The 20,553-nt window shown below is 57.4% G+C and overlaps 1 protein-coding gene across 2 annotated transcripts in view; it reads left to right on the forward strand.

Annotated features, from left to right (window-relative positions):
• PDE9A (phosphodiesterase 9A) overlaps positions 1 to 20,553 on the forward strand; it is an 87,274-nt gene that overhangs the window by 6,947 nt on the left and 59,774 nt on the right. For both annotated transcript variants that reach the window (XM_053917413.1, XM_053917417.1), the window contains exons 2-3: positions 14,825 to 14,895; positions 16,146 to 16,223. In XM_053917413.1, coding sequence (XP_053773388.1) covers positions 14,825 to 14,895; positions 16,146 to 16,223 — 149 coding nt within the window. The remainder of the gene's footprint in view (positions 1 to 14,824; positions 14,896 to 16,145; positions 16,224 to 20,553) is intronic.

Below are 20,553 nucleotides of genomic sequence, written 5' to 3' on the forward strand. Positions count from 1 at the left end.
TTTTTATCTGCCTATTATCTATGTTTTTTATGTTGTGGATTCGAGGTGGCCAAGTCCTCAGGTCTGGTTGGGAGAGCCCGTTGGCGTGCGGCCGTGGGCATCCGCCGTTCTTTCGGCACCAGGCGTGCTTGGTGGGTGCTTCCAGCTCAATGATACCGTGTGACCCTGTGTCCCAGATCAGCCCCCAATCCGCACTCCTTCCCCATTCTTCTTTTTTTTAATTTAATTTTTAGTTTAGATTTTACAGAGAGGGGAAAGGAGGGGGGAAGAGAGGGAGAGAAATGTTGGTGTGAGAAAGCAACATCGATTGGTTGCCTCCCATAGGTGCCCTGACCAGGGACCGAACCTGAAACCCAGGCATGTGCCCTGACCGGGAACGGAACCTGTGACCGTTTGGCTTGCAGAACGATGCTCAACCAATTGAGCCACAGCAGTCAGGGTTCCCCCATTCTTCCCACCAAGGAAAGGCCTGCGAATAGAATGGGCGAATGCCTTTCGTCTCTCCTCCAGCCCTCTCAGAGGTGGAGCTCCATCAGGGCTGCGAGGAGGAGGGGAGGGAGGGTGAGCACTCAGCGCAGGCATGGTTCCCAGGCTTCAGGTCCATTTGTCTTTCCAGAGGGGGTGGCAGTGCTGCCCACAGCACTTAACAGTAAAGCGAGCCCTGAAAGGAGCCTCAAGCTCTAAGACCTGCTGTGCTTGGAGAGGGCATGGCTAGCGCTGTCTGTCACGGCCTGGCCCGGAGACTCTGCCGGCTTTGTCACTTGGCTGCTGGCCACACCTCCCCCACGGCCCTCAGCCCCCTCCTGCAGCCTGGGAGAGCTGCTCAGCCCTGGGAGGTGTTCGGGGGCTTCAGGGACACCAAGTCAGAGCCCACCGCAGGATGGCTGGAGTTGGCATGATTCGGCACAGGCCAGCTCTCCTCGGTGAACCCAGGACACTGCTGGCAGGAAGAAGTGCCTCCCTGGCCTCTTCAGTCACCACTGCAAAATGGCAGCCGTAGGGTGACCAGAGCGCTGTCTGCCCAGACGGGGTTCGGTCATCCTCTGGCCCGTCTCACCTTGCGCCGATTCGTTTTGTAAGCAGAGCAGTTGACAGGTCCCAGTGGTTGACGCTGTCTATCCTCACGGCTTCTGCCTTTGGAATTTTTTTTTTAAGCTTTTATTGCCTCACAAATAGCCGGAAAGGAGGCAGTGCATTTGACATTATCACCTAGAAATGGTCAATAATCTCTCCACCTGGAGTTTACATTCGACAGAGCAGCTGGCCCAGAGCACCGAACCAAGGGCCGACGAACAGCAGAAGCAGCTGGGTGTGGCTGGAGACTGCGTCTGTCGAGAGTCTGTGGGTCCCGCTGTTTCCCAAGTGCATTGGGGAACAGCCGCCAAAAATGTTTTCACTCAGGGCTGCGTTTAACACAGGGAAAGGTTACAGCGTGAGTGGCGGTTAAAGGTTCAAAATCCACGGTCAGACATACGCCGAAATCTCTCAGTAAGCGTCTGGTGTAAACTAGAATGTCTTCCTGCCACAGTGAAGAACAGACCATCCAAAGCCTAGTTCATATACCAGAAGTGCTGGGAAGCGTGACTCCAGAGGTGGCCTGTGAGTGACCACGTGGCCACCGGGAGTCCTCAGGACTTGACGTCCCCCCGAGCTGCCAGGCTGTGCAGCCATGGTCCCAACATGGGTTTGAGTCCCATTTTGCACATGGTGTTTTGAAGGCTGAGCCCCAAACAGCAGAGATGGGAGGTGGCACCTGTGCCCTGCTGGTAGAGACAGCCTGGAATCTTCCAAGAAGCCAGGGTCAGGAGAGGGGTTCCCATGGCCAAGTTGAAAGTGAGTTTCCTCTGCAAATGTTTCCTGAAACAGTGCCGTGTGGCACCGTGCTGAGAAGGTGACCAAGATGGGTCACGGCCTCCGGGAGCCTAGAGGACACACACGTGCAGACGGGTGCCTGGGTGACGGAGGAACTCTGACAGACGCCTGGGGGGGTGGGGCAGGTGGAGGCTGTTCTCGGAGTCCGAGCTGTCTCCCCGGGTGCGAAAGTGTGTACCCGCACAATCACCACCTGTTCCAAGGGGCTCCTGTGAACGAGCCTGGAAGGTGTGGGCTGAGTGGGCCAGCAGACTCAGGCTGACATTCTGAGCTACAGACAACAGGCTACCCTCACCCGCTGCTCCCCGCCATATCGCCCAGAGCGTACCAAGCTCCACTCCCCCTTTTTAAAACCAGTCTCTCGCCCCACATCTCCTCTCCCAGGCCTTTCCCCAAAGCCCAGGCGTCTCCAGGGACTGGGGACCCCGAGTCTCCTGGTGTTGCTACTAGAGCAGCTGGGGCCCCCGCTGGGTCTGGGGTTTCTGATTTGGTCTCAGCCTCTGCAATGACTGCACCATGTGGCCTCCAGACAACAGATCAGGCAGCCCTGGTGCCACGTCAGGCCCAGACACCAGAGGGGCCCCTCGAGGCACTTCCAGCTCCCGCCTGCCCCTCTGAAGTGCCAGGCTTGGTTTCTGGGGGAGGGGGCCAGGAGGTTGCTGTGAACCCCAGGCATCGCACTGAACACAGTGAGCCCGAGAGCGAGCCTTTGGTTCAGTGCAACGGTGAGTGACAGGCCGAGTGACGTGGGTGCTGTGTGACCCGGGCGGTGGCAGCAGTATGAAGCTGGTCTCAGTGTGGTCTGGAAGACACTGATGTTGCATCACAGAAGTCCACGGCATTGGGCAGCGACCCCGATCTTCGGGGCCAGGGTGCCTGAAGCAGAGCAGGCAGGCGAGGTCTGCAGCCTGGCAGGAGCAAGCCGGGCGGGAAGGCGACTCCAGCCACCATGGCGGCAGGCGTGGAGCTGAGTTGGACCCGCTCGAGGGCCTTCTTGCCCACGTTCCGAGACATTTCTTTTCTGGCAGGAAAACCATGCTCACTTTTTCTAATGGAATTTCAAGCAATAGCAAGGAAAGGAGAGAGAGGAGGCAAGGGAGGGAGGAAGGAAGGCCTTCTCCCCGAGGCAGATGGAAGCTCCTGGGGCCCCGCCCGTCCACGAGGTCTTGCTGCAGTGCCTCCGACTGCGGCCCACTCGGCGCCTGTTCCCAGGGTGCCTGTGCGAGGGGCTCAGCTCCAGCTCTGCGATGCTCGATTACAGGACGGCGGAGCTCTCTGGGTCTAGGTTGGGGTCCTGGGTCCTTCCGCCTCCCGGTCTTAGGTCTTGCTTTCACGCGCTTCCTTCTGCGTCTCTTCACCCTTGCCCAGTTCCCACATCCCGCCATGAGACAGGGCTGCAGGGGCTGCACGTTGCAAGAGGCCTCCCCGTGGAAGGCCCTCGAGGGGCTGTGGCCCCAGGTTCCCCTCCCCTCCCACTCCCCTTCCCTATCCCAACGGGGCGCCCAGGAGCCCTGACCCCAGGGACAGGCTGCATGGAACTGATACAACAGAGCTGGGTCAGGCGCAGGAGAGCAGGAAGTGGGCAGAGGAGCCGGGGAGGGCCCGTGAGGGGAAACTCAAGGGTCCTGCGTCCACAGTTGCCTCTTCTTTGCATCTGAACTCAAGGACTAAAGCAAACTGAAGCCAGAGAGACACCCTCAGACTGTCCCTCATGACACAGTCCTCTGAGCCCCGGCGCAGCACACTGCTCGTGCTCTCAGCTCCTTGACTTCTGCCGTTCCAGTCCCCTGTGACCCATTATTTGTGACAGTGGAGATCGGCTCAGACACCAGACGTGAAACACACAAAGCAAGGCCACCCAGGAGGATGACAGGAGCGGTGACCGGATCGGCCGGGACAAACGAGTTCAGTGCGGGGGAGGCCCGAGACCGCTGCAGACGCAGACGGGAAGCGGGCCCGCGGCCCGGCCAGCCAGAGTCAGAGCTGGCGCTGTGTGCAGACAGCCTGGGTAGCTGCGTCCTGCTACAGAGCATCCTCCACCAGGACAGGAGATCCCCTCACGTTCCCGGCTGGTCCCCGCCATCTGCAAACCTGCCAGCTCCTGCCCAGACCCACACCAGCTCTTCTGGGGGCAGCCAGGGGCCTGCTCCTCAGCCCTCAGGGTCTCCTCTCTCTAGCCCACCCCTCGCGGGTCCCCCCTGAAGTTTGGTCCCACTCACATGTACCGTCCGTGCCTCACACGGCGTAGAGGACTCATTGCCTGCAGTGACGGTCCCAGCCTCTCCTCTGTGTGCGTGGTCAACCCCCTCTGCCTCCCGGGTGACTGTGATCTCACTTAGGGCCTGCCTGGATCATCCGAGGTAATCTCCTCATCGCCCCTCAGACACTTTGGAGATCAGGGGACAGTCACAGGCTCCTGGGGTGAGGATGTGTGTCTTTGGGAGGTGGGGCATGATTCAGGGGCTGCGGGGCTCTTAACTGGTGGATGGTAAACGCATTTCCAGCCTCAGCTCACACCACGTTTCCTTGGCTCCAGAGGCCCGAAGGTTCAGGCTTGCTTCGCCACTGTGCCCTGACCCAGTGGGAGCATTGGGCTGGAGCGTGGGGGTGCAGAGTGAGGACCCCACACCTTCCCTTCCCCTCCTGCCTTAGGCCACCCTGCCCCTTGTGCCCTCCGGGCCCTCAAGGTCAGCCCTCTGTCGCAGCATCTGTCTCATGCACTTTCGTTTTGGGGTGTGATTTTGACATTGCTGCCTCCCTGTCTGCTGGCTGCTTGGTACAGTTGGGATCTTAGGTTGCTCTCTACTCCCCACCAATTAAGTCTGATTAAATTAACTCTTGTTAAGCTGAGTGTTTGCTTTGTCATTAATGTCTAAAGAAGTTAAGTAGATCTACTTGAAGAAAAGAAAGGAATCCATGGTTACCAGGACCCAGAGGGACTCTGAGGGGAGGGGGCCTTTTCTCCCCCTCCCGTTTCCCTCTGCATGGCCTCAGGTTCCCAGGATCTTCATTCAGTCGCTCCGCCTGCCCGTCTGCGGCTGGCATGGAACCATGGAACCTTCTCCCTGTTCCATCCCAGACGGCGCCTGGCTCGGTGTTTGCTCTCCGTCCGGTGCTCCTGCCCCCACACCGTCTCTGCCCCTCTCCCACGTCTCTGCATCTCTCCGGGTGGCCTCCCTCTCATGCACCAACTCTCCCCGTTCCTAGCTGAATGCTATTTAAATTTTTGGGTTTTGTCCTCCAGTTCACTGTCATTTAATTTTCTCATCTGCTTGGCTTAATGCCAAAGAGTATTCTTTCCAGATAAAAATGGCAAAGACCTTTCTTGTCTCCTAAGGATGCGTGGCGAGTGCAGTGCAGCATGCTGTTCGGCGGGAGCGGGCACAAGCGGGCCTGCTACCCACTCCCAACCCCAGTGCGGGAGCGAGAGAACGCCTCTCCCGGCTGCATATTCATGGTGGAGTGTCTGAGAAACGCGGAGCGGCCTGCAAAGAAAAGGAAATGACCCGTTACCACACCAGACGGGGAGACCTCTCCCACTGCTGGTTTCTCCTGTGGGTGTGCGTGCGCACACGTGTGCCAGCCCGTCTTTTACATAATCTTTTATCCTGGTCATTTTCATTCAGCACCACATTAGCAGCATTCCCGGTACAGCATTTAATCGCCTTGAGAAACAGGATTTTAATGCCTGTATAATGCTCCATCACGGAGGCTTAATGAAAGGTAATTGTTCTGTCGTGTATGCAATATTTAGCTCAACTCCATGTAATGAGTAAGACGAGAGGAACACCCCCAGCTACGCATCTTGGGCGACATCGCAGTGTGACATCGCAGGGCAGCGGTCTGGGCGCAAACCTGGGAGCCGACTGGCCCTCAGTGAAGACACGCAGGTTCAGGGAAAGCGCCCAGAACAGGGGCCGACCCTTAACAGACGCTTTTATTGTTTTGTTTGCTGTTATTATTTCGTTAAGAGCAATTCCTAGAAATAGGATTCCAGGTCAAAGGGTCAAAATGTTGCCAACCTGCTCTGCCCCACCCCCACCCCCGGAGTTGGTGGACACACATTCCTCGGAGGGAGTCCCCCGCAGCAGCCCCGAGTTGGCACCACCTCCTTATTTCAAATAGGCTCTTGGGGACGATTGCAGATTCCCATGTAAGAGACGACAGAGAGATCTGTGTGCCCCGTGGTGACATCTCGAAAAATTCAGTGTAGTGTCCCCGCCAGGATGTTGACAGCGGGAAGTCCCCTGCGTCCTTCGGATGTCCCCTGTGCACAGCGATTACCGGAGCGAGTGTGTGTGGTTAGAACACTTCCAACACACGTGCAGGTGCTCCGTGTCCTCCTCCCCTGCCACCGAGCAGAGCAGCTGCGTCCCTCTTGTCGCCACACCCGGCTCCTCCCCACCCCGTGCCACCCTCCCACCCCCTGGTCCCTGACTCCCCGCTGACACTGCTCTGTTCTCCATTCCCATAATTCCATCATGTTAAGAATGTCATGTAAATGGAATCCTACTGCGTGTGACCTTTGGGGACTGGCTTTTACTCGCTCAGCCCGAGTCCCTCGAGCCCCGAGGGAGTACCCGTGTGGGCCGCTCGTTCCCATTGCTGGGCAGGGTTGCGGGCATGTGCCCCGACCACAGTGTAGCGTCCGCCCGTCCAAGGGCATCTAGGCTGCTTCCCGACTTCGGCGATCCACCCTTTTCATTAGGGCCAGTTTGATGACATAATTCCATTTCTCGGAGGCCCAGGGTGGCTGTTTTTAGACATCGGTGCCCTTCTGTGGGTTGGGCAGAGATTTCTGATGTCACGGTGACCCTGATAATGAAGGAACGTCATCATCAAGTTGCAGGAGTGAATAAAGCTATGGGGACGTGGAAGGCTGAGATTTAAGGGTTTCGCGGGGGAGGGGGGGAGGGCGAGAACAAGAGCCAATGTAAAGACTGCAGAGGGGCCCAAAGGGAACGAGGCTGGAAGAGGCTCCCGGTTCCAATTAATGGAGGAAGGACACGCAGAGGTCACCCGTCGCTCCTCGGGAAGGCTACTCACGGAAAGAAAAAGTCCCTTTCTTCCCTGCTCCATATAGGGCCTAGCGTCACAGTGTCCACCGGTCTCACCTTCCTCTCTAGCTGCTTAAAATCACCTGGGGAACAGACTGTAGGAGAATTACAAGGTGGAAGATTTTGCCCTTAGCATCGTTATTCCAGCTTCAAAGGAACGCTGGGAAATTGTTGAGGCGATGGAAGAGGAAACTTCGCAGGCGGTGTGAGCTGTACCAGCGAGACAGTGAGCTTAGCCACATGTCTTACAGCAGCCGACCCCCCAGTATGACTTACCTAACTGGGATGGTTTTTCGTGGCTTGGGAAGGTAACACCGATGTCCTCTGGGATCGTGAAAGGGAACGAATGCCCCCGCAGCTGGGTGGGATCGTCTCCGTGGTGGAAAAACTCGTCTCCGTGGTGGAAAAACTCGTACCGGGCTTCGCAGAGAAAACCCCAGGACCACTGATCCTCTCACCATCCCCCACCCCGCCCGCCCCCACACACTGAGCTTTTCTCCCGCAGTGGCGGCGGTGTCTGTCTTTCCCAGGCTCCAAAGCACGACCCAAACCTAAATTGCTGTACGGTTATTATATTTGTCCTGGGTTGGGAACGTTTCATAGCGTAGCCCCACACACATCCGTGTGAGAAACCCACAATTCCTGGTGGTCACTGACTTCCTGCCAATCCAAACTAGAGCTCGACAACCCAGCAGGAAATGTTCTCAGCAGCTGCAAAGGATTTCTATTCCAATAGAAACAGGAAGCTAAACTGGGGGGTCTTCTCCCCGCACCCAGTATGGGAGATAGGGAAGGAGATGTGAGCCTGGGGCGCTGGGAGAGGGGCCTGGCCTCCCCTCTGCTGTTCAAGCCCCTGTGATGTCTCCACGATCCTGCTCCCAAGCTGGATGGGTGTCTCATTGCTCAGAAGGAATAACTCCCTCAGAGCCACGACCAGCAGCATTTGGACTGAACAGATGCCGAAATGATGAGGGTAAATGGGGCAGCGACAATGACCGGTCATTTTCATGTGTGGGGCCCGGATGAAAGGGTGCCACACCCATGCTTCCTCCTGCAGTCCTGCCCGGAGCTCCCTGGCCGCCCAGGAGGCCTGGGACCACAGAGGCCGCCCTGCTCTGGGCTGTGCGCCCTCCACAGCAACTGGTCAGACATCCCAAAGAGACAAAGGCAAGCAGAAAAAGGAGAGCAGATGATGGGCATTGGGACAAGCTTTTCTTAAAGCTTTCTTTTAAAACGTTTTCATGAGGGTGAATTCTCTGTCCATCCATGGGTGCACACTCCGAAAACCAGACCTGGTATCTGGCAAAAATGGGATACAGCACCTGTGGGGCAGCACCCACTGGGGCCGTGGGTGCAGGAAAAAACACGGCCTCCACGTCTGAAAACAGACGGTGCGGCAGCCATGACCACCTTGGCCAGGGCCAGGTGGGCGTGGAAGCAGGTGCTGGGCCTGCCATACTCCATGGTCAAGGTCACACGTGGAGTCCGGGAGGCCCTCCTCTTGTGGTGCATACCTCCGTTCCCTCCCGAGTGCCAGGGTTCCCTCCCAAGTGCTGGGAGCTGAGCTTCCTAAAACCTGTGTGCAGCACGGCCTGGGTACTTCCCCACGGCGGGTCTGCTGCTGAATTAAAGGACTGGTCACCAGAGGGATCTCGCTGGACTAGTCCCTCCAAACTGGAAAACAGAGCTTTATTACAACACCTTTCATATCCACGAAAACACCACTCGGCGAGCCAGGAGTGGTCCAGGCAGGAGGTCGCAGCCAGAGTCAGGAGGTGACAAAGTCGAGCCCTGGCTTCTTCCCACAGGCCAAGGGTGAGGAAACCCCAGTGCCAGGCCCCTCTCAGTAAGTGGAAGAACCTTCCGGAAAAGGTCTGGCACAGGCGGGGCTGCCCCCATCTGTGGGTGAACGCCTCGATGCCTCCATTGGTCTTGCTGAAGCCCGGACCCCCCAGCCCCACCCCCACGTCGCTGCTGGCATCCCGGCACCCGTCTTCCTGTTCAGTGCTCGCATCACCCAAGTCCTGCTTCCACTCCAGAGCCTTCCACCAGCTCAATGCTCGCCCACCTCCTCTCCCTCCGCGGTGCCCTTCCACACCCTCCCTGCGCATCTCAGTGGATGGCTTGGCTGCACTTCCTGGTGGAAAGTTTCCAGGAAGCTCCGCTCAGCGCTGATCAGATCTGCACTCCCTAACCTTGTAACAGCAAATGGGATTGTCTGGACCTGCCCGGCAGTCTGGAGACAGCGTCCTCCTGGCTCTGGCACAAACAGCACAGCGCATACCTGCAAGATGGACCCTGGAGGGGCCCCTTCCTGCAGCCTCCCCTCAGTGAGCCCCTGCGTGGTGTCCAGGGGGAGAAAGGGAAGCACAGAACCTCCACCTTTTATCACGTCTTGTCTTGGGAAGAGGCCTCTGGACTCAGAAATGAGAAGAGGTCACTTCCAGGCTTTTAGAAATGGCCCTGTCCTGTCTCTATAACCCCGAGGCCACCTGGACGTGGGTGTGGCAGCCCCCGGGCCACCAGCTCCACAGTCACCAGTCCTGTTTTGCTGAGTGTGTTGCTCGAAGCCCTTCTGATGCCAAGAAACAGAAACGTTCTTATGCCGGTTCAGGAAGGTGCGAGGAGGGGTGGTCAATGGATGCTAGAAGGGGGCTCGCCCGGAGCTCCGGTGGGACACTGCGAGTCCCCCAAAAAAGCCCCAGGATCTAGGGTGCCAGGAAGCCTGGGGGGTCCTGGGCCCTCTGCTTCCCTCTCTCTGTTCTCTGTGGTCGGCACCTCCCTCTCATCCCTTCCCAGGGGCTGCACCTCCTTATTCATCTGGGTGGCTGCTGTGGGCAGCCGAGGACAGCCTCCCCGTGACCCTGCACTCACCCCAGTTGCTAGCAGCTCTGAGTCACTTGGGAAAAGTTCTGGTGAGGAAAGGTGATTGGGTAATGGCCAGTCATAGGTCAGGCCCTGGGGACGGGGCAGGTCTCCAGGAGCCAGGGTTGCATGTCCAGGGCTGTAGGGAGTGTGCTGGAGAGTCAGCTGGTAGAGGCTTCCCATGCTGTGACAGGTATTGGCTGGCCGCTGCAGGCCCCTGGGTCTCAGCCCGAAGTCCCCACCCATAAGGACAGAACTAGAGGGCGTCTGCCCAGTAGGTGCCTGCCCAACCTCCCTGGTACCTCCCTGACCAAGCACTGGGCCCCAGCTTATGGGTTCTCCAACACGGATGAGTCAAGGCCGGTCCCAAGCCTGAGCTAAGCCAGGAAGTCAGCCTGTGCGTGCTCCAGGAGCACTTGCCTCTCTTCCTGGTCTCAACTGACTGTTCGTCAGTCCCAGCAAAGCAGAGTACCATACAGTTGTGAGCATGCAGCTTGGGGTGGGGGTCCCCCAGGCCTCTGTCCTTGACTTTCCAGAGTCAAAGGCAGCTCCCTCCCCCAAGAAACATAGGAAACAGAGGAGCTGCCTTAGACATTCTTTCTTCAAACTGTGGAAATTCTGCAGATTGGATTCCTACTGACAAAAAATTGGGTCCCAAACAACATGCAGCCAGATGATGTATTCGGCAGTTCGGAGGCCCCTGAAGACTTGCATCCGGAACCAAGGTGTTAGAACAAGCAGGACCGTGAGATTCACGGGCACCTGAGATGGTGTGACATTGAATTTCGTGTTTGAGCAGCGGGTGCTCTGAATGATTCCTTTCAAACACATTCCCTTGCGTATCTCTCATCACAACCCGGAGAGGCAGGCAGAGCTGATATGATGAACCCCGTTTACAGAACGATCTTGCTCACAGGGTGGGGGGTGAAAGAGAAGACAGCAGACAGAAGGAATAACTGTGGGGACAAGCACTGGACCCCCAGTGCCTGCCACAGCACCACTGCCAGGCAGCATGGTTTGAGTGTGGACGTCAAAAAATGCAAAGACCTGGCGGCGTGGGTGTGGTGTCCAGGTGTGGGCACTGGACAGCGGTGGCCTGGGATGCAGTCCCGGCTGCCGCTCATTGAATGGGCCCGTGGGAGCCCCGTGTGGCTCCATGCGCCTCAGGCCCCTTGTGGGGATCCCGTGGCCTGGGGCTCGGACTGTGGTTCCCGCTCGGTATCAGTTATTCTGTGATGCAGGGGGTGGGAGGGTTCCCGATTCCCGGCGCTCGCAGGCCGGGCTGCATCCGAGGGAAGATCAATATCCGGGGGGCAGGAGGCCTCTGCCCTCTCGTTTATTTCCCGGGTCTTGTTTTAATATCATGGGCTGCCAATCAAACCACATAAAGAGTTGGGGGTGACCTGCCATGCTCACTCATAAATTCTAGCCACGATTGGCCTCAAGTTGGACAGCAGGACAAAAATCTCTATTTTTCCGTTCAGCTTGCTGCCTCCACATCTCATTTATTTTATAATCCCCACGCCCGCTTCTGTTGCTCTTTGTTTAGGGATAAAGGAGTTGCAAAATGAGTCAGCACAGGGACAAAAAGCCTGGTGCCCTCCTGAAGAGGCTTCCTCAGGGGCAGGGGTGGGGGCGGTTGGGGAGGGGGCGGGTCTTCCCAGGCCATCGGAGCACAGGTGCTGTGGGGGCTGCTTTCCCACAACCAGCAGCACCTGGTCTAGGCCGGAGCTCCCCAGCAGGTCTGACATTGGGGCGCACACCCCTGCCCCCTCCCCCCTGCCTCTCACCTGCCTTGGCCCTGCTGGAGGCTCACTAACTAACTAAATAAGTGAGGCAAAGGCATAAGAGGACCGCGCATCAAAGATTTTTACCCAGCGCGTTAGTTGAGCGAGGGAACTGCTAAGCTGTTATAACCAGTTTGAGAGAGAAATCAAAGAACCTTGCGTTTCTATGCAGAATATCAAAAGACATTTGCCAGTGGGTGCAGCGTGGGTTACCACTGGAGACACCCCCGTGGAATCTTTTCTTCTTATCCCAAACTTCCGTACAGCCTCCCAGCCTGTTGTTGGAAGTAATCTGAAAGAAAGATTATTCCGGACCGCAGAATGGGGCTGGCCTCACTAGGTCTGGCTGTATCGCTTGTATGGGGCAGCAAGACCGTCAGCTGCCGTTTGGGCCTCCTCGTGTTTGCTTTGCCGGAAGACCTCACTGCTGGGCCTGGCTGGGCTTCGATTGCTCGCTGTCCCGGGGCTGGGGAGGTCTGGGCACAAAACTCTCTTACAAATTTGAGTACCTCACCTCTTGGCAGGGTCCCCAGAACATCCCAAGGCCCCTGTGCTGCCAGTGGGTCAGGCCTTTCTTCCCACCCGGAAGGTGGGAGCCTGGGGGCCAGGGGTCAGGTCAGTCCCTGGGGGGGAGGGCTTTGCAAGCACCAAATCCTCGTAGTCACACTCGGCTCCTTACAGGAGTCTGGGCACACCTGAGTAAGTGAGCAAATTGGCTTCAAAACCAATTTCCCCAGTTGTACCCTGGTCAAAAGGAGGACAGGTTCTTAGGGACGCTTTGCAGATAACAACATGGCTGTAAAAAGTAAAAACTTACTAAAAGTTTCTGCATTAGGGGAGGGCAGACAATAAAAATCAGATACCATTTGAAACTGTTTCTTCTCATTTTGCAAAAGGATCTCTTAGGTTGTGAGAGTTGAGGGTAGCTGAGGAAGAAAGAGCGAGCTTCCTATCGATCCAGAAAACGAACCATTAAAACATCTACCACAGAGCAGACCGGCCCAGTGGAAGGTCCCACATTCTCCTTCCGCTGGGTGTCGGGTTAGCCATGCCATCCAGCTGTCTGTTTTTTAACTAGAAACAGTTCTGGAAATCGCGGGCAGCGCACTGGCACGGTCTGAAGCTCGTCCAGACGAGGCCGTGAGACGCCTGTCCCCACAGTCCTTTTCTCTGGGGCTCTGAAGGGCCCTTTTCCAATGAAGTCACACACTGGCCTCTAATTGATTGCAGAGCCTTTCTGGCAAATGTCTGAATCAAGCCAGCTATCTGTGGGTGACAGCGCTATGCTTTTGCCTGTTTTATACAAGATAAAATCGAAGTGCATGCAAGCCGAATAGCTTGTTCAAGTCACAGAGGTAAGAGGCGGAGGGAGCCTTCAAGGGCCACGAGGCAGCCCGGCTCCCACACCATCATCCCGGCCACTATGGTCTGTGGGATGGGCACCCTTGGCAAAGTCCAGTTCCTTCTGGCAAAGTCAGGGAGCCCCCCAGTTGTAAGAGGCTACAATCCCACATTAGCAGCCCCCTCGTCTTCTGAGGTGCTATTGTTGATAACGATTCCTTCGGTCAAGCCTCGGAAAGCCCATGGCTTAAAGCTGTCTTGCCAGTGAGACTGCAGAGAAATAACCCCTGAGATCATTTCTACCCTGCACCCCGCGAACTCCGAACGGCTGGGACAGGACCCCTCCTGGCCGTGTAGTGTCTATGCACCTGAGCCCTTCCAGGGGACCTTTATAAAGCTGTCCCATCGGCCTTGGAGAACTACAAAAGGTGCTCCTTCTCCTGGGCAGAGGCAGCGCCACCTGACCTACCCAGGACGTACGACTTCAGCCCAGCAATGGAAATGAACTTCACAAAGTTCAAGATGGCAAAGTCGGAGATATTCCCGTGCCAGTGGGTGAGCGGCCAGGACCCCAGACACAGCCCTCCCACACCACACCCTTTACAGCACAGCCGGGACGCCAAGGCCTGTGCTAGGGCCGCTGGCAGTGTGCTGTCGTGAGAACGTGGGCCTGGCACACGGTCAGAGGCAAGGCTTTCTGGCAGTGGGGTCAGGAGGCTTTATGGAGAAGTTGCCATGGAGTCCTAATGGCCAGAACAGAGAAAGAATAAGGGAAGGGGAGGAGGAGGGACCGGAGCAGTGGCCGGAGCAGAGAGGGCCAGGGGTGAGGATGCCCACGGACTGGAGTGAAGGCCGGAGATAGGAGCGTGGCAGGGGCTCAGGCTAGGAAGGAAAAACCCTAGAACCTCAGGAGCGCAGGCGAGGAGGCGGACCTTTGGTGGCACAACCAGATCTGAGTTCCAGAAACCAGGGCTGGGCGCAGGGGCGAGACCGGAAGCAGAGACCAGTGCGGGGATCGGTTGCTGCAAGGGTCCAGGGCTGGCCAGGACCACGGCTGCAGGGGGGACAGTGCAGACCAAGGGTACCATCACTGACGGTGACTTTGTCTCAGCGTGGCCAGGCTATTGGCACACAGGAAGTGGTGTTAGTCACAGAAAGGCTGCCTTTATGGGAGGAAATATCTGCTCTTTATATTTAACCGTTTCCAATAAAGGAAGATGCAAACTGATATTAGCTGAAAAATCACCTCCCACTCAGGCTTGCTTCTCTGCCCAGCCCAGGCTCGTGGCAAAGAGCGCGGCAGCATGCACCATCCCCCGTGCTGCCCAGCCTTGAAGGCCACCTCCCTCACTGTACTTGGAGTCCCCCAGGGTGGGTCTCAAGACCCCTTGGACAGAGGCGCTGATGCCAGTGCCTTCTCCCCCGTGGGCTGGATGGGCCCCCAGGCGGTCAGGCATGATTCATTCTGCATCCCTCCTCGCTGTGATTTCCTCTTTGATTTAGTCATGCCACCTCAGCCCCAGTCCTAAAAGACAATTTTTTCTAAGCTAAAGACCTTTACAAAATTTGTTTTACACATAACGGCCTTCCTGAGGCCACCGGGGACCCCCTGCGGTGAGACATTGCCACGCCAACGGGTCTCCAGTGAGTCAGACACCCCGATGACAGGTGTGTGGTGTTCACAGGTGGTGGCCTTGTTTTTACAAGCCTTTCCAATGACAAAGGGATGAGGTTCCTCACAACCTCTCTAAATGCACCGAATGAGGAGTGTTTTGTGTAACAGTCCAGTGCCCGAGGTTCCATTTTTTTCTTTTTTTAAAACAAACCTGCGGACTCTGACACAGCATGGGAACAGGCCACCCCACCCTGCCGCCCCTCACGGCCGGTCGCTCTGTCTTGCAGGTGGTCTTCAGCAAGTACTGCAACCCCAGCGACATCATGGACCTCTTCTGCATCGCCACTGGCCTGCCTCGGTGAGCCGTGCAGCCTCGTCCTGCTGGAAGGCGCCATTCTGCCTCCGCATCTTTCCACTCACCTTGAAAGGGAGGCACCTGGGGAGGACGGGTCGCCCGAGGAGGAGGAAAGGGAGGGATGAGAGGGAAGGGATGGAAGGGCCTACCAGGCCCACCTCGCTACAGAACCCTGGTGCAGGCACCTCTGTGCCTGCAAGGAGGAAACCACTGGGCGGAGTTAGGCAGCAGGTACCATTGAGAGGTTTTCTTTTTCTTTCGTTTATTCATTTGCTTTTGCAGAAAGGATGAGGGAGGGTGGCTGTGTTTGGCTTTGGCCCCCCCCATCCCCAAACGGTCCAGCAGGTGTCTCCTGTCTCAGGGGGTCATAGCAGATCCCTATTGGGGGAAAGATTGACTTGTGAAATGAGTTGAAAGGGCCAGCTCTCTACCTTACGGAACCGTCAGAATTCCATGGGAATTATCTTCCCGCATCAGCGGTGCATTAGAGCAAGTGCGTTTTCCGTGGCGACTTTTTGATTGTGAAGCGATCCGGAGTAGGTTGGGCACGACAGTTGCCTTTAAGGTCAGCATCTGAGTCAAGAAGGTGACCAAGAAGCACCGTGGGAGTCCGTCTTTCACAGACCGGTGAGAAAAGGGGTCTGGAGCGGAAAGGACAGCAAACGGCAGGCACTTTGTAGCAGCAGAAATAGCCCAGAGACTGGGCATCCTTCATAAGCACTGTGCTGAGAAACACATACATATTATTCTTCAGGACAACCCCAAGATTTGAGTGCCACCCCCCCACCCATTGCACAGATTTTAAAAACACACAACCAAAGAGCAGAGAGCACCTATAATGGGGTCCGGGCAATGTCATTCCTGGGGTGAGGGGCTGCAGGAAGACTCACCTTACCCACCTGCAACCGTTCTGTAGGGGAAATCGTGCCCATTTAGGTGGGTTCCCAAAGGGATGAAGTGGGAGGGCAGACCCAATCCTTCATGAGTCGATCCAGTGTTCCTTTCCATTCTACCCCAGTTTTATTTAATCGTCCAACCCAATAAAGTAGACTTTCTCCAATTCCCATTTTACTTGAAAGTCTGGAAGCACTTGGGACTGCTCAGCCTTCCGTTTATTTACAAACAGAGCCTCGGGTCTGAAGGGTGAGGCCCAGCCTTGGGCTTCCGGGCTCCTCTCTCGAGTGAGGCCCCTTCGAGGGTGCGCCCCAGGGACACCGTCCTGGGTGGAGGCACTGACGTGGCGTGTCTTCCAGGAACACGACCATCTCCCTGCTGACCACGGACAACGCCATGGTCTCCATCGACCCCACTATGCCTGCAAATTCCGAACGGTAAGCGACCAGCGGCTTCACCCCGTCCTGCCTCCGTGGTGTCTCTGACATTTCTCCCCGCCCACACGAGGGTCTCTGTGGTGGTTTTCATCATTCACTGCTGGAGAAGTCTGAACTCAAGCCGAAGGTGGGAGGGTGGGGTGGGAGGGATGGGGAAGGAGGCTTCCTTGCCGAGATGGTAACGACTGTGAATGTGCCAGGAGCGTGCCAGGGCTCCACATCCAGTCCCCAGCAAGAGCCCCAGGAGCTCGGATAGGTGATATTACCACTTCACAGATGGGGAAACTGAGGCATGGGGGCTGAGTGATGAGTAGTGGAACCAGGCTAGGGGACCCTACGTTAACCACCACCCCCTGTCCACCTCAGGAAGGGGAGCGGGACATCCGCTGCCCAGCGCCCCCGGGGGACAGTTTTCCCAGTGGAACAAATCCCGGTGTTGATGAAGTCCCGCCTGCAGAACTCCTGTCTGCTCTGGGGAAGGGAGGGAGCCCCTGCTAGGAGGTGGAGGGGAGGGCGTGGGAGGGGTCAGCAGTGAACACATTTGTGAATATAAGTCCACTTGGTAAAGCCCAGCTGTGTGTAGCCAGAGGAAAAAAGGACAAGGACTCAGAGCCAGGGCCATTCCACCCCTAGCCAGCCCCTCTGCCCAGCAGCCTACAGAGTCCCCAGCGGTCCCCATTCCACCCCAGCATCTGGGCGAGGCAGGGCTTAAACTGCATTCTCCGCAGGGAACAGGAGTGTGGCTGGGGCTTGGGGGCGCCGCTTGGGTCCCCAGTCCGTGTCTCTTGGTCCTAAGAGACCTGTGTTAATCCGGTCCTCGGGGTGTCCCATCGACGGAGCCACGCCAGCTTTTCTGAGCCCGAGGGACAAAGCCTGCACCAGGCAGCCCCTCCCACACTCAGCGGCTGGAGGTCCTGAAGCTGCTTCATGGCAGCTTGGGAATATTTGGGCTCCCCATGGTGGTGCCCCGGGACCTCCCCCGCAGGCTCACCCCACCCCAGGTACATGCGCACCAGGGTGCCCAGGGACGGACACCTGCTCTGCTTCCTCCTGCCCTCAGAAGCCCACCTTCCAGCCGCCCCACTAGGCTGGTGCAGATCCCCCAACCCCAGGCAAGTCCCCCTGAAGACAGCCAGGGCTTTGGTGCAGGGAGCAGTCCAACTAGCACCCGGGGAATGGGCGGGGCGGGGGCGGGTAAAAAGCCCCTGGGGACCATGGCCGGTGCTGGCCTTCCCCACGCACCTGGACGCCTCAGCCAGGCCGCCTCCTGCCGCAGTGCCCATCACCTCCCTGATTTCACCCATCGGGAGCTTCTGCCCCCGATGACAGGCTCCGGGCTCCCCGGAAGGAGTGGTGCTAATTGGCTCCCTAAAGACTCCAGTGAAATTCTTGTCAACCTCAGCGTAAGCCCCAGCTCGCTTCCGCAGGACGGTTGACACATCGCCATGACTTGTCCACAAGACAAGCGTGATCTTGTCACTCAGACTAGAGCTCTTGTCCGTGCAGGCTGGCCTCTGAGCAAAACCACATTTTTCCAGGATTCAGTTGAAGCAGTGTGTCTGCAGTCTGTCTGTTCAGACTTGGCCACTCATTGTCACTGGTTTGGTACTTTATTCTGTGCCAGCACTTCTCAGCGGGGGTGGGGGAGCTATCTGGCCATGTCTGGAGACATTATGGCTGTTGCAAGTAGGTGTCCAGTGGGCGGAGGTCAGGGAACAGCGGCATGTCCCCAGTGCCCAGGACGGCCCCACCACAAAACAGGCTGCCCAGCGTCAGTGGTCGGAGGTGGGAAACCCTGGTGCATGAGGTCTCTACCACCTTCTCTTCACAAAGCTGTTGGTCATCGCCCAAAGGTCACCAGCCTCTGCCCAGCGGTGGTCAGCACCCCCAGGCTGGGGTGGGGGACTTGTGGCAACAGAGCGCCCCTCCCTGCTCTCTCACCCCCTCCAGGTTCTGACCCTCCAGGTCTGGGCCCAGAATCTGCATTTCTGCAGGTTCCCAGGTGACAGTGAGGGTGTTGGTTGGGACCCCAGCAGAACCCCTCTTCTGACCACTGTGCTTTCCCCCCCCTCAGCCCCTTGCCTTCTCCCCCCATTGGATGTGTGACCTTTCCCACTTGGGGACCTGCCACATCCACTGGACTCTCCCCCATCTCTGTCTACTTCACACTCTCGCCTGTGACAGGCGGTGCCCTCAGGGGTGTCCCCAGCTGGCTCGTCTCTGCCTAAGTCACATCTGAGCAGCCCCCAGCACAGCCTCCCTGTCCTCTTCATTCCTCTCCTTTCCCCATCGCTGTGGGGGTCCTGTCCATTCTAAACACACAGTATCAACTCGTCTGGCTACACTCTTGATGTTCATCCCTGGCTGCCAGTTGAAACCACCAGGGAGCGAGGACCAATTAACCAGGAATTTGTGAGGGATTTTTAAAGCTCCCCATGCAGCCCAGGTGAGAACTGCTGATAAAGAGTGTGGAAGCCCTGAGGGCTGACTCTGGACCCCAGGCTGGTGTTCAGCCTTCCAGTAGCCAGAGCCTTCCCTTCTAGGAGATGTGTGGGGTTCGTTTCTTCCGTAGCAACAATGGCTAGGTCAAGGGCGCAGCAAGTCAGGCTGTGTCCCTTGCTTGAGCTTCCTCTGCTTCTGCAGACACTTTCAGCCTCTCTGCTTGGCCTTCTCACCTCCCCACCCCCCAGCCTCAGGCTCAGGACCCACCTAGTGGGAAGGGCTGGATGCCTTCCCACCATCATCCCCATCCCCTACTCACAGGGTGTGCTGTTCATGATGTCATCCCCAAATTCCAAGGGCTCTTGACTGATCAGACACGGGAGTCCCACATGTCCCGTCTCTTCCGTCTGAATGCTGTGGCTCATTTCAAACCAAATTCCATGACCTGAGTCTTCCTTTGAAATACTTCCTGCCTTAATGCCTTCCTCAGCTGGCTCCGCCCACCCCTAGCTCAGACCAGTCACTTCTCCAGGTGCAGACTCCGGGTTTGTGCCTCTAGTTACCCTGTGGTCGAGTCCTATCCGCCTTCCCCAAAACTCAGCCCCCAGCACAGCGTTCTCAAAGGCTCGTTAGCTGCGGGACATCATCTGGACTCCTCTGTCAGAGTGGCCCTGTTCCTCCTCAAAACACCGGTGTCCACGTGCGCTATCGCATGAGGGCCCACCCCCGCCACCAGGCCACTCGTCCTCCCCCTGCAGACACCTGAGCGCTCGCAGCCCTGTGCCCGACTGCTACTCTTCCCCTCGGCGAGAATCCGCCAAGGGCTCCCTCCCCTCCCCTCCCCAGGCCCCTGGCTGTTCCATCCATCAGAGAAGATCCAGACCAGCGTTGTAAATAACCTGCAACCTGGTGACTCGAGCCAGAGGCTCTTGTTTCTGACAGTGGGCTGAGTGGCTTCCGTGCTCTCGAGGAGCTGGTTAGAAAGGCGATTGATCACCAGGCAACCCTGATCCCTAACGACCGACAAGTACAAAGAGACACTTCCCAATTTTGTTCAGATAACGGAGGGACCGTGAGCCGTCCAGCCCAATGCTTGTTTCTGGACAGGAGACCATTCTGGACCCCCCGGTGACCAGCTGACAAAGGTGTTGCTTCTGGACAACACCACCCCCTCCAGGCCGAGTGGCTTCAAGAGCCTCCTCAGAGGAGAGAAACAGATGCTCACGTGGCCTGAGAAAAACTGGGGCATGGAGAGAGGAGGGGTCCAGAGGGACACAGCCCGTGTGTCATCGCGCAAGCGCTCCTTTGGTTTCCCGGTCCAGCCAAGTTGTCAAGTGTAGCGTTCTGGTGGATGAAGGGGCTGTGCACCCACGAGGGTGGCATGCACGGCCTCCCCCAGCCTGGGAGACAGGCCCCCTGGGTCCCGGCGGGGCACCTTCCCCACTCAGCGTGTTTGAAAAGAGGGCAGCCGGGCAGGAGTGTTTTCAGAAAAGACGATACCGTAGAAGTTCAAGGCCAGTGGATGCCGAGAGTAGTTTGCGTCGGTTTTGTCGTTGAGGAAGAGAAAGACGAGAGGCTGCTGCATGTAGATGAGACAGGAGTTGATTCAGCCCTGGCGGCCCCACTGTTTCAAGTCAGGTTGGGGGTCAAGGAGCCAAGATGGATCTTGGGGGGCCCGAAATTCAACGCCAGCATCTGTGGGTCACGATCCTGGAAGGTCCCTACGACTGCTTGGCACATTCCGTCTCACTGCCCGGTCCCACGCCCACTTTCCCTTCAGTTACCAATTCGGGGTTCCCGTACCCAGTTCACCCACGAGAGGTTCGCCTCTGCGTGCTGTCGCAGCTGCGATGGCCCTGTAGGCAGTGACCAGCTCTATTCGGAACTG

This window comes from Desmodus rotundus, chromosome 2 (genome assembly GCF_022682495.2).
Source record: "Desmodus rotundus isolate HL8 chromosome 2, HLdesRot8A.1, whole genome shotgun sequence".
Lineage (NCBI taxonomy): Eukaryota > Metazoa > Chordata > Mammalia > Chiroptera > Phyllostomidae > Desmodus > Desmodus rotundus.